This window comes from Strigops habroptila, chromosome 6, assembly GCF_004027225.2.
Source record: "Strigops habroptila isolate Jane chromosome 6, bStrHab1.2.pri, whole genome shotgun sequence".
NCBI lineage: Eukaryota > Metazoa > Chordata > Aves > Psittaciformes > Psittacidae > Strigops > Strigops habroptila.
The window spans coordinates 38,386,751-38,399,660 of NC_044282.2; the positions used below are offsets into that span (position 1 = coordinate 38,386,751).

General features: G+C 40.1%; 1 protein-coding gene across 1 annotated transcript in view; it reads right to left on the reverse strand.

Moving 5' to 3' along the window:
- The window catches only part of LRRC1 (leucine rich repeat containing 1), a 72,367-nt gene that overhangs the window by 36,417 nt on the left and 23,040 nt on the right, over nucleotides 1-12,910 (reverse strand). Inside the window, exons 3-4 of the mRNA XM_030490135.1 lie at nucleotides 4,077-4,155; nucleotides 805-894 (exon numbers count right to left, since the gene is read on the reverse strand). Coding sequence (XP_030345995.1) covers nucleotides 805-894; nucleotides 4,077-4,155 — 169 coding nt within the window. The remainder of the gene's footprint in view (nucleotides 1-804; nucleotides 895-4,076; nucleotides 4,156-12,910) is intronic.

Here is a 12,910-nt window from a genome sequence, read left to right on the forward strand (position 1 = left end):
TGATCTGAAGCCGAACAGCCATTCTTACATATTCAAATAAGGAAACATGGAATTACCTCTTCTTCAAATTGGAAGATATACCCTTCTCCCCACTGAGATTTCCCTTCTCCAAGTGTGAATGTTCATTTCAGTCAAAATGAGACAGATTATGAATGTTCACTTTCCTTTACATGTGTCTCTACTTTGGAATTCTGTCCTTCCAACCTTGCTCTACTTCCCAGAGTTAACGAACACATCTTAAAAGCATATCAGATTTCATCTTAAGAGCTGTTCCACGAGTTTTCCTCTCCACAGCTCCCACCGGAGTTTTTTTTCAGAACTAGACTGCTCCTATACTTAGGAAACTTTTAATTTCTATCCTGATCACTGCCAGCTTTTACCCATCTGTTCTTGTGCCAAAAATGGTCTGGTTTTGAGCTAAGCTGCAAGCCATCTGACACATTCACAGTAACAGATCAATGGCCTACTACAATGAAGGGAAGTAAAAGGTCAGATCTGCATCACAAAACACCATCTTAAATTTTGCACCTAAAATTCCAAGTTAATCCAAATCCTGGAGAACAGAAAAAAAACCATACATACACATGCTTCAGATTCTACATTAGCCTGCTAATGTCAAGTGAAAACGCAAAGGGATTTTTCTTAAACAGATCCATCAGACTGGAAAGAATATAAAAAATAAGCACATAAACTTTAAACTTTATAAACTTTACAGGTATATTACACACAAGTATGCAAGTCATTTATACAATAGTCATAACAATAAAGAGAAAATAAGATAGTAATAAAGTATAAAAAACTTACTTCCCAATGTTTTCAGGTAGTGCTTGCAGAGAGATGTCATTTACTGAAAGACATGTTAGATTCTGTAATTCGGGAAAGCTTTCAGGCAACCTGTGAAGATATTGATTCAAATCAAGGACTTCCATCAGAAATATTGACATTCATGTAATACATACTGGAAAAGAGAACATGTAGTGCAAAACAAGAATCTATTTAGCAAGTAAACACAGAGCAAAGCATGCCCAAACTCCAGCATGACTCTCAGAAAATTCTAAGGATCATAGTATGAAAAAACCCTCTAACAAAAGAGATTTTAAAGTTTCTTCTGTGTTAAAGAATAGGCAATATCCCTGCCTCCTAGCCCCTCTCTCCCCTGCCTGCAATTTGAAACTTCAAAAAGCTATAGGGCTTGAGAACATTTGAAGCATTTTAACAAATTTTTAAAAATCAAACATATTAAAAAAAACTTTTTTACTATTATTATCCTGTCTCACCTACATAGTGAAATAATTAAACATTCTTTTCATTCAGGCTTCCATTACATACACACTTACAGCATGGCCATTTCATATTAGCTACTAGGCTGCTTTTCAATTGCTGCATTTTGAAGGAACAGTTTGTTCCCTATGAAGACAACATTGCACTGTTACAGCATTTCACATTTACTGGTTCACAACACAATAGCATGTAATCACTCCCTTCTAACACTATAAAATGCAGCCATATGCAAAACACTTCCAAAGTTCCCAAAGCCTTTGGGTCCGTCACCTAGTCAGTCTTCTGCATGACTTGTCTTCCTCTCCCCTCACACAGGCAGATTCCTGTATCACTCACTGCTTGCTGGCAACTGGGCTGCACCATGCAGCTCAGTTTGCAGTTGCACAGGAGACAAGGTGGGTTAAAAGGGGTAATGAGGTAGAGGAGGAGAAGCCCCTGGCCCAGCCATCCAATTTCTGCACAACCTCCGGAGCATGCAACCTAAGCTTAAGCTGCAGCATTTGGTTTGGTTCCTGCTCTCTACACCACTTGGCTCAAAGCACATGGAGTGACCTGCAGGCAACTACCTAAAAGCAGACACACACCTACAGGCAAATACAACTGCACATGATGGGAAAGGGAAAAGAACAAATTAGAGTGAAAGGTAAAGGGTACTTTTAATGTGTTCAACTTCATACTGCACTATATGTAATTTTCTGGACCTTATTAACAAAACATGCTTGATCTCTCCAAAATGTGAGCTCCTCTATAACTATTCATCACCGTTTAGGCTATAACAGATTTAAGACTGGAGTTAAATGGTCTGATTATCTTTTGGTCAGCCCTGAAGTGGACAGGTAGTTGAACTAGATGACGGTTGTAGGTCCCTTCCAATTAGAGCTATTCTATCCATATCATACAGTGGAATTTCAGTCTAATCCACAATAAATGTGCCTGCTTTTTATTAATATAAATCTGAAATCATCTGAAAACAACAGGGAAAATGGTCTACCAGCCACTTTTAATGCTGTAGGTTCATCAATTATTAAGGTTGACAATAAGGCAACATATTGTATTAGTGGTAGAATATTGATTAGGAAGATCTCTGTCCAGCTTTTAAGCTTAGGGGAAATAAGGACAAGAATCAATGGCTATAAAAAAGTTCCATGATATCACACAGAAAAGGAAATTGCTACTAGACTTTCCCACTCTGTCTGTGCAAATTAGTCCCAAAACCTACATGCTGTTATATAGGTAAAACTGACATTCTGGATCTCATCACAGAAAATACCTGGCAACCATATGTAAACAGCTTCTGGTATCTGTGTTTTCTAACTTAGTAAACTGAGTGATGTTTTCCAGGACGCACACAGACTTTGGAGCCACTTTATCAAGAATTTTTAAAATTCCCTTTAACTGACAACTAAGAGTTATGAGATCTATTTCAACCCCATTAAAAAGCCTTTCAACTCTTTTGTTAATTCTACTCTGTTGTAGCTGTGCATTACAACTGCTGTTTAAGGAAACACATTACTCAGGCCCTGGGCCTTATTCAGCACACAAAATGGAGAAGGATAACTAGCACACTAATACAGACAATTCTGGTTTCAGTACCAAGCGATGCAGTTCTAAGCTTTATGTATTGCACACTCATGCCTGGGAAAAAACTGTTCGGTAACCTTCACCACTTGCCTATCTAAATTAATCAGTTCAACCTCAGTTTGCTTTACCAGATTTTTGTGGTATTATTATCCTCACTATATAAATGGGCTACAGAGGCACAGGCATTAAGATCACAAGTGCCCCTTTAATGCTCAAAGATGTGACCTTCCAGAGAACTTAGGCCACACTGTAGGTGATACTCAAAGCACACTTCTGAAGAATCCCAGCTGCACACATGGGAGAAGCTTGCAAAACCACTGGAGCAGCTTAAGATATTACAGACACTCTCCTGTTTTTTAGCACTCCTGCACCCCAGCCAGCAGCTAATCTTGCAAGTATTCCTAGCCCATCACAGTGAAAGCAAAGCAGGTCGGCAAGTGCCCATGGTGAATACTCTGGCTTATGTGACTTTCCCAGCATCGCAAAGGAGCACTGTGCCAGGGGCTGGTTTAGGAAACGGTTCTCCAAATAGTAGTCAAAGGCCTTATCTAGCAGATGACCTTCTCCTTGCTATCTTCATCCTTATTTCACTAGATTAATTTCAAATTCTCCAGCAAATGTAACAGAGAAATGTAAAAGCCGCTCTTCTGTACTAAAGTGTGCATAATCCCCAAATCCCAGCTCATAAGAACACAGGCCGGCAGCAGCCATAGCAGCCACTGACATATGAAGTGCATTTCTGCCGCATGTTACTGGATGTCACTGTGTCCCAATTGACAGAAGGGTGATGAAACACTAGTCCAAGCTTTAATCATTAGTAAAAGCCATTATCTGCAGCAGCTGATATAAAGTCTATTCCAAATCATCAGGCACCTGGGTTTGTGCCAGTGCGTTCGTGCTAACCATTGTCTTACCTCTCCCAAGTATGAGCATGGTTTTCCTACGCATTTAAGAAGAGGCATGAAAATTACTTAAGAGACAATCAGATTTATATTTTTCCTGGTTAGCTAACAAATTTCATCCCCTCCCAAGAAAGATGCACATCACATCTTAAATCTGAACTTTTGCTGCATTCCCTGACAGAGACAGACACTGTTGGCAAGATTTCATAGAGATCCTATATCACAATTTTTAAGGGCTTATTTAAAATTGTAATTGTTACAGCAAGATTGTAATTCTGGTATAGCAGGTACTAAGAAGAAGGTGGAAGTTACCTAGTCAGTGGATTCCCACTGAAATCTGCTACCTGTAGTGCTCTGCAGAATGAGATGCTTTCTGGTATTTCAGGAATATCTGCAGAAACAAAAACAAAGGAAAAAGATTGTCAACAACTGTACTGCAGCTACACTGAAATTATTGCCTCATTACATTCAGTAACTTGCTATTGCAAGAAGTTATCTTGGTGTCTTCCAAGACATTTCAACATGCAAAACTGCTTCATGTCCATGTACACAGCTATTGCAGCACAGCCATTTTGTGCTTTTCCACATCCCATTTCCCCCTCCTGCTCCACACTCATCTTCCTGATCATGGACTACTCACCTGTCCTTGGATTGATCTTTATCAGCCTCTGCCTACCAAAAAACCCAGACTCTCTATGTGCTACAACTGTCCTAAAGAATCAATCAAAATCTTGTAATTTGATCAATACCTGCCCACAATCTGCGGGAAGAAAGTATGTGGGGAGGGAAAACAAGGGAAGGAAGAAGAGAACATGCAAGTCTCTGTACCTATAACACACTCATGGGAGAAGAACCAGCCTCCCTCACACTAAAAACAGGTAATTTTAAAATATTATTGAAATTGATGGGTCCCAAGTAAATTCTAGTACACTATTTCAGACTGCTAGAAAGTAATCAGAGATATCTGTATGTGAAAACAGATTGCTTTTTTTTTTTCCCCAAGTATCTTCAACATTACATGTTTACCTACTGCAGTTCGGCATGCTATCTTAAACATAAAATTGTTTTCTGGTCCTCTTACAACAAGCCATATTTCCATAAATAGGCTATGGGTCCTCTGTGTAAGTCCTTGTTTACTGTTACTAAGATCCAGCAAAAATGAAACAAACATGTTTGGTTTCCTCGTTTAACAACTTAGATTTTTATGACTCATTTTGAAAAGAATTCAAAAGGAAAAAAGGTAAATCTTAAAGCAAAAAATCGGACTTCTATTTCCAAGTTTTTTTTCCATTACCATTTTTTCTACAGCGCATGATTACATCTACTCCATCTCCTCTTCCTACTGCTGTCATCGCAAAGAACACTTTGGAAAACACCTTCATAGATTTTCCTCATGCAAGAGGCACCACTAACTTCAGCAGCTATCAGTGATCTAAATATGTTGAAAAATACCTGGCAATTGGGTCTCTTCCTACCTAGCTGAGTAACTCAGTATTGACTGCTTATGTATTTCATTCAGCTCTTCTCCCCAAAAGCTGAGGGAGGAAAGGAGAAGGGAGGAGAGTACCTGCTCATCAGGTTCATTTCGTGCCAGGTGATCTGCGCAAATGCATCTATTTTGAATGATTCCCAAGTCAGAACTGAACCCAGGGCCAGCAAGAACACCATGTCACCAGCTGTGAACAATCAATGGAAGGGCAGTAGAGGAGCCTCTCCTGGAAACTTTCTCTTCCCCACATGACTGGGAAGGGCTGGAGGAATGGAGGGAGATGGGCACCACCCAGATGGGTTTCGCCCCATCCAAGAGGTCTTTGCTCTTGGAATGGAAGCAAAACATTCTTGCCCCAAGAACCCCAGTGCTCCCAGTACACTAGGTACAGCTTTGAAAACAGGTAGGGCAGGTGGAGAAACAGTTCCTAATGATTAGGAGTAGCTCTGGAGTGGTCTAATCACTAACCCCAGAAACACACTGCATATTCAGAAAATACATTCGCTGTTACTAAATATCAAAATAATAAGTAAGAAGCAAATACCCACAGCACAACACATCAAATAACCAAGCTGCGCTCTCACAACACCAAAGCCACCTAGGGTGAGGTTTGCCTGGTGCAGTACAAATAGTTCCCTCAGTACGCTTGGTGAAGGAGAAACTTTTAAATCTACACAAACCCTAAGGCTCATTAACAGCAGTAGTTTTCCCATAAAATGGAATAGGTGACTTCAGAGGCTAAGTCCCATCAATGATGTTTTGTATGTTCTTACCCACTCACTCCCCCATAACAGCTTTGGTATTTGAAGGGAAACAGGTTTTTTTGAGGGGAAACATCTTTCCCAGAAATGCAACAGCTATGAGATAAATTCAAAGTGGACCATTGGGTGGGGCCTTTGGGGTCAGAAGGGACAGGTTACACCAAGTCCCCAGATCAGGCTTTGAGAGCTCACTCCCCTGCGGCAGCCTGCCTCACAGAGGGACCAGACCACCTGGTGGGACTGCAGCCTGCAGCGAGGGCCAGAGAGGTGCGTGTGCCACGATGGGACCCCGTGCAGGGGGTATCGGGCCAGAGAGCAACCAAGCCTCTTCAGACTCTTCATGGATCTCATCTCAAGCCTGAGTCCAGCACAACATGCACCAGTGCGCAGTCAACCAGTGGATCCTCCACAAAGAACCTCAGACGCAGCCATGAAACCACCACAGGGCTCCCAAATTTAAACGGGAGATACTTGAACAACCAGCCTGTTTCAAAGCGTCACATTCACAGGCATCCCTCCTGACCTCACTTCAGGAGTCAAAACCTCACATTTTATTCCTTTCACATGGTAGGGACAAACAGGTCTGAATAGCGCATTTAAGTAACTGAAATGGAAAACAGAAGTTTCATTAAGATTGCCTGATTAAATGATGACCTTAAAGTGATAAATTCTTGTAACACTCAAAGTACTTAAAAGCATTTGCCTGTCGCTAACACTCCAGAAAGTAAATGCACTGACGTCATTGCAGGGACATTGCTCCTTCTTGCAAAACAGATGGCATTTTCTTTTTTTTTAAAGCATTCACTTTTGAAAGCATGTTCTAAGAAATTCAAACAGTACACAGGAATGGGAACCTTCCCTTTCCCTACAAAGAAATACACATAAAATCAAAACAATATAAAAATTGCATTTACAGACAATAGAGCTGATGGTTTTACCCATTCCACAATTGAGCAACACCTGCAGAAGACTGAATTTGTAATACAGGATTATTGATAATAGAGGTCCCACATGCACTCAAATAGATGTTGTTACTTCTACCTTACATTACAGCAACAACTAACACTGATATTGAGCTCAGCTAGTAAAGAATGTGCCATCCACCATTTAGTCTTCATATCGTCCTTCCATGGATAAATAGCTGGAAAAGTCCTGAAAGGGACATGACTACTTCCAAGCTTCTGAGGACCCCAAATAACTTCTTTTAAACCAAGACAGTGTCCACAACTTTTATACACACATATATGTAGACACAACAACCCTCTCATATACAAATACACACCTTCCTGTGTAAATCATTTTTATCCCAGATAAAAACAAACCAACCCACAAAATCAAAGCTCAAGTAGAACTAACTATTCTAATTTATTTGGGGGAAAAAAAAAATTTATACACATAAAAATGCAACATATAAAGCAGAAGATAAACTCAAATCCTCAATGGCAACATTTCTGAAACTATCATGTTACTAATTTCCTCTAAGAATGTGTAGTTCCATTGCCATACTGCAAATAATTTCTACTTCTGTATGATGGACTATGAAAACCAGAAAACAGACCTTCTCAGCAAAAGTATTTTGATAAGCTTTTTCAAGTCCTGGGTATTATCTATAAAATCAACAAGTATCTGACCTAAGTAAAAATTACTCCAATATAAGATACTACGTAAAATAAGGCAGTATAAGCACTGCTCATAGTTTTGATGCATTTGCAAATTACTAAAACTGTTTTGAAAATGAAGCATGCTTTCCCAGCCTAGATATTCCAGACTATGAAGTCACTATATGAGCAAAAATCTTCAAGAAGAAATGGTAACAGGCACAGGGGAAAGAAGGAAAATTCCATTTCTATGGGTGTTCTACATGTAAAGTGCATTTTCTCCCCCCCACCCCCCTTGATACTTTCACTACTTGTGTTTTCTCTTTCACCTAACTGGACAAAGAACAGACAAAAATTCAGTGCCACTCTCTGAACTGAGGATCATTACATGTTTAGTGAGTTCAACAAGGTTAAAATATAACTCGTTCTAATTGCAAGGCATCTTAAAAAGATTTCTCAGGCAACACACAACCAAGTTACAAGCAGGTACTTTATCACTACATGTGAAGACTACTGTTACATTGTGCTGAATAAATGAACTCAGAAGAGAAAAGGCAAGGCGAATTTTAGTATATGACAAAAATGAAGTGATAATTACAGCAGAGATGATGATTCAGAATAGAAGCATTGACATAATCAACTGAAATGCGACAGAAAATATTATAATATATAAATAAATCCTTCTGTCTCTTGATGGATTAAACAGCTTTCACCATTACTGTTGACTACTCTGTTTCATTACATTAACACATACATCTCTGCCAACATCAGCAGCAGTAAGGTTGAATGCTTTTCTTGCCACTGCTGGATAACCAGCTCAAATTCTCAAATTCTACTTAAATATCTAGGATTCTTCTAATGCTACACATTGACAAATGCTCTACATTTACATGATGCCCCAGATGTTCTGGCATACAGATTGTGCAGCATTGCTAATAATAAAGCCATAAACCAAGCATAAGCCCTGTGACATGTGACAATACAAATACGCTGGCAGCAAAAAGAAGTCATGCCAGCAGAAGTGGATGAAAATAAAGCTTGGCAGTCATGTATATAAGAGGGCATATTTCCCTTCTCCCCCCATTCAAAATATCTCTCAGATGTTTATCGTTTTAGTTCGCACAAGAATCTGCTAATGATGTAGCAAGCCCTGTACAAGTGACTTAAGAGGTAAGTTTGACACTAGGGTATTCTGTGCTATCTGAATATGAAAATTACTTCCAATAATTTTTTTCTTTTTTTGATGCCTTTAATAATTAAAAAAAAAAAAAAGAAACAAAAAAGATTTTTACACCAGCTATATCTCTCAATCCTCATTCCTTCACTTTCCTTCTGTTGATGGCTGGGAGGGCAGGGGGAGAAGAAAAACCTTATTTTTAAGCTGAAAAAACCTTTCAGATGGCACATCTTTACAGCATTTTATATAGAATTTCAAGAACTAATAACATTTTTTTATCTATCCACCTATACAGGGCCAGCATCTTTTATGAATTCTGCAATAGTGTATGTAATTTCCAATACCTAATCAATATCAAGACAAAAGCAATGGCCCAGGAAGACCTAGGCTATGACAGGGAGACCAGTCCAGAGCTACTCAGATAGTGGACTCTAGCTCAAAGTAAAAAGCATTTTTACAAGAGCTCCGCTGACAGTCTGAGACATGACAGATGTACCACATTCCTGAGGGAGAGCTTACATTTGTTCAAGAGTCTTTCAGGTAGCAACTACTGGATGCTGTCATGTTTTCCAGCTGTGAAGGCAACATGGAGCACTGTGCTTTAGTAAGGCTGGAGCTGGCACACTGCATACACCAAGTGAAAGTCAAGTGAACAGTCCTGATCTAGATGGCCATGGTGGAAGGCCCACTACCAGGTACACACAACATAAGCAAAACACCTTAACTACTCAGTGATTCATAATTCATAAATGTATTAAGCAGTTGATTAGTTTACACTAAAAGTATACCCAAGAAGCCCATTCCAGACCCAAAGACTGTGAATCCATGCAGCATTATCCCTCAGGAGAGAGATAACAAGCAGCGAACCAGATCTCATCCATCCAATTCAATACACAGATTTTTTCCCCCTGCCTCTTCTCACTTGTATAATGTACAATATCTACATCAGTATACCACACACACACACGCAAAAGGGCCATTTAAGCATTAAGCCCGTCAGTGTTTGAATAATTTAGGAGCCTAATGTTCTCTTCTTCTTCCATGGAGGTTCCTCCGTGCCACCCACCTTCTCAGAGGGGTCCTGCCCTTGAGAAAGCTCTCCAGCCATCCTCTCCACCTTCCAAACCTGAGAGGAAGGAAACTGCCCACTTAGTCAAATACCTTGCAAGAAGGAATTTGCGCTGCAAATACTTGTTTGTCTTTGCAAAGGGCTCTCCAGTCGGAAAGCCCCGCTGAGTAGACTTTGTCTCGCAGAGCCAGCACTGCATCTCTCTACCCTCCCCAAAGCAGCCAAGTGAAGCTCCCAGAGGTTCTGCCTCTGCAGCGGGAAGGGACGGAGGAAGGCTACTCATCCTCTCCCTCCGTTTCCACATTAAGATCATGACATACACAATGACCTAAAAAGCTTTTCATCCTAAAATCTAGAAGGTTTTGCTACTAGCCCTGAAGGCATCAATCTCTTTAGGTAAAGAAAACACTACAATTTCTGGGGCACAATGTGACAGGAGTCACAAGGTTCTTTCAAAGTCTATTAAGATTAAATAGCTCTTGTACAGGTTGTAACATTTTCCTCTTCATGCTCTAAGGCGGAAGATATACAAAATACAGCTCTTTCAAGACTTGTCTTTAAAGCTTTAAGGAAAATTCTCAAACAGGTTCAGGTTGAGTTTTCTCAATTAAATCCCTTACTGCATAATTAACAAGAAACTCAGGCAAGGAAAGCAACTCGTTCCTTCTCCTCACTGATTCCCTTTTCCAAGCAAAGAGGAGCAGGGGAAAAAACCACTCACAAAACTGTATTTCATGGATAGATAGATATAAGGCATGTTACTTGAAAGAAAACTGTGCAGGGACACAAAAACCAGCTGTTTTTTTAAACAGATAGCATGTAGTAAATCAATAGCCTGTCCTTCTCAGTGGCAGGAAGAATCAGTAACAAAGGACCAGGAACTGTAAATTGGAAACAAGAGGAAAAAGAAGGGCAGAGGTGAGATCAAAGATCAGATCACAGTGAAACAATAGTTCCAGGTGAATTAAGTGCAAGAGCCCAAGTTCAGCAAGGAATTTAGGTCTTCTACCTTTTTACTGATATATGCTAATTAAGAGTTAAACGAGGCCAGGAGACATTTTTATAAGGATTTCCATCTGGGACCTCAAGGCTAGCAGGAATTTAATACTTTTCATCTGAGAAGCAAGGAAAAAAAAAGGTAAAAACTAGTATCCTACCTACAAAGCTGTGGGTGACAAAGTGCTTCAGCAGCAAAGTTACAGATTCATTGGATTAATTCTTCAGCAACTTCATAGGCATGGCATTTAATCTTCTCAACAAAAAAAAAAAAAAAAGACTCCAAAACCCAAGCAACTCTGTGGATACAAGAACTAACAACGCCTGTTTGCAGATTGCCATTTTATGATCTCTAATCTACATTATCCAGAACATGAAATATTTATTTTATGTCACTCCCATATGGGCTGTCTGATGTTTAACACTTAGCTGGTACTTCAACAGGCCAAAGGTTTCTGTCTCCAACTTGTCCTGCTGATTAAAAAAAAAAAAGGAAAAAAACCACTAAAACAACCCACAAAACCACACCCCTTAAAAAAAAAGGGGGGACAAAAAAAAAGACAAAAACCCAAGCAAACAAAAAAAATCCCTTCAAAATCCATAACCTTGCATTGAATTTGGATGAAGCTAGACACTGTTGCTACATGCGCACACAAGTGCATTAGGAAATTCCACAGAAAAAAACAGTCAATTCCCTGGCAGAATACACCGTGATGGAAAAAATCCACTTTTCTGTAATCCATTTAAAAATAGCACCTTCTCAACTTCTCTGATTAGATTATTCCATCATGACATTCCACTTATCTTCTCTTTCCGAATCATGGTCAGCACTTGCTGCTTCTTCCTTCCCCTCCCTGCTGAGCAAGGGTTCAGTGACTAGGTCCAGTCTTTTCTTTCTCACCTTATTTCTCCTGTTGCACTTCCTCTTCCAATTCAACACTCATTCTAGTGACACAGATTCACAAATTCCAAATTTTACATCACTTTCTCAAAGTGAGCAAGAATTCCTACACATCTGTGGGATTCTGCAGTGCTCCAGAATCTAAAAGCAATTTATAGTATATGTTTCTTTCTTCCCCAGTACTCTCCTTTGTACATCAGTCCCTAATCTTCATGTGTAAGACATGAAGATGATAATGTTTTTTAAACACAGGTTTTAAGCTAACCTCAAAGGATGAAGGAGACATAATACGAAGAAACACACCTGCCAGCAAGCAACCACCTAAAAGAGTGAAAAATTCTGTTATCTCTATGTCTCCAATAAGGGAACTCTCATTAGCCAAAAAAAAAAAAAACCCACCCCACCAAAAAAGCCCCAAAACAGTCACCAGCCAGACCCAGGCTAAAGCTTAAGATCATGTGCAGTTAAGTGCTCTTTGGTGGAATGTCCCATGGCCTTGAGGTTTACACAACCAGGGTAGCAGTGAGTGCATTCACAGGTTGCTTTCTTGTACCAGCTAAGATGTGTCCATGCAGAAGGAGGAGGGCAATTCTTGTTTGTCCATAAGTGCTCACCTGGACACAAATCAGTTCAAAAGGCAAACAAGCAGCATCCAGAAGTTGCATATGTTACAAAAAAGATGCATTTGCCAACTAAACTGCCTCACAGCACAGCTTGCTGGCTGCTTTTTATTTTATGTTTTCTTAACCACCAAGCAAGAAAGTGTCACTTCACACTTATTTCTCAGCATTCTGGGTTTTGCCACTTACCACCAGACCTGTACTGGCACATTTGAGTCAGGGCAGCTGGTGGCAGGCAGAGAAGAATTGGATTTCACGGAGGAGGTCTGTGCCCAGATGCTGTGAAAGCGCAGTAGAGGTGGACAGCCAGATCCAAGGTGAGAGCACAGGGAGAAAGGCAGCAGCTATTACTTGAGGGAGCAGACTCTCTATGGGGCTGCAGGACCAGGATCAGAAGAGTTAAGAGTGCTTCTGCCTGATTAGCTTATGTCCTCACTGTAAAATAGCTGGGTCAACAGCCCAGGCTGAACTGGAACAAGTGTTCAAGCCTTTCCTCTGCCAGTATTTCTAGTTTGAAAACACTGATTATCCTGCT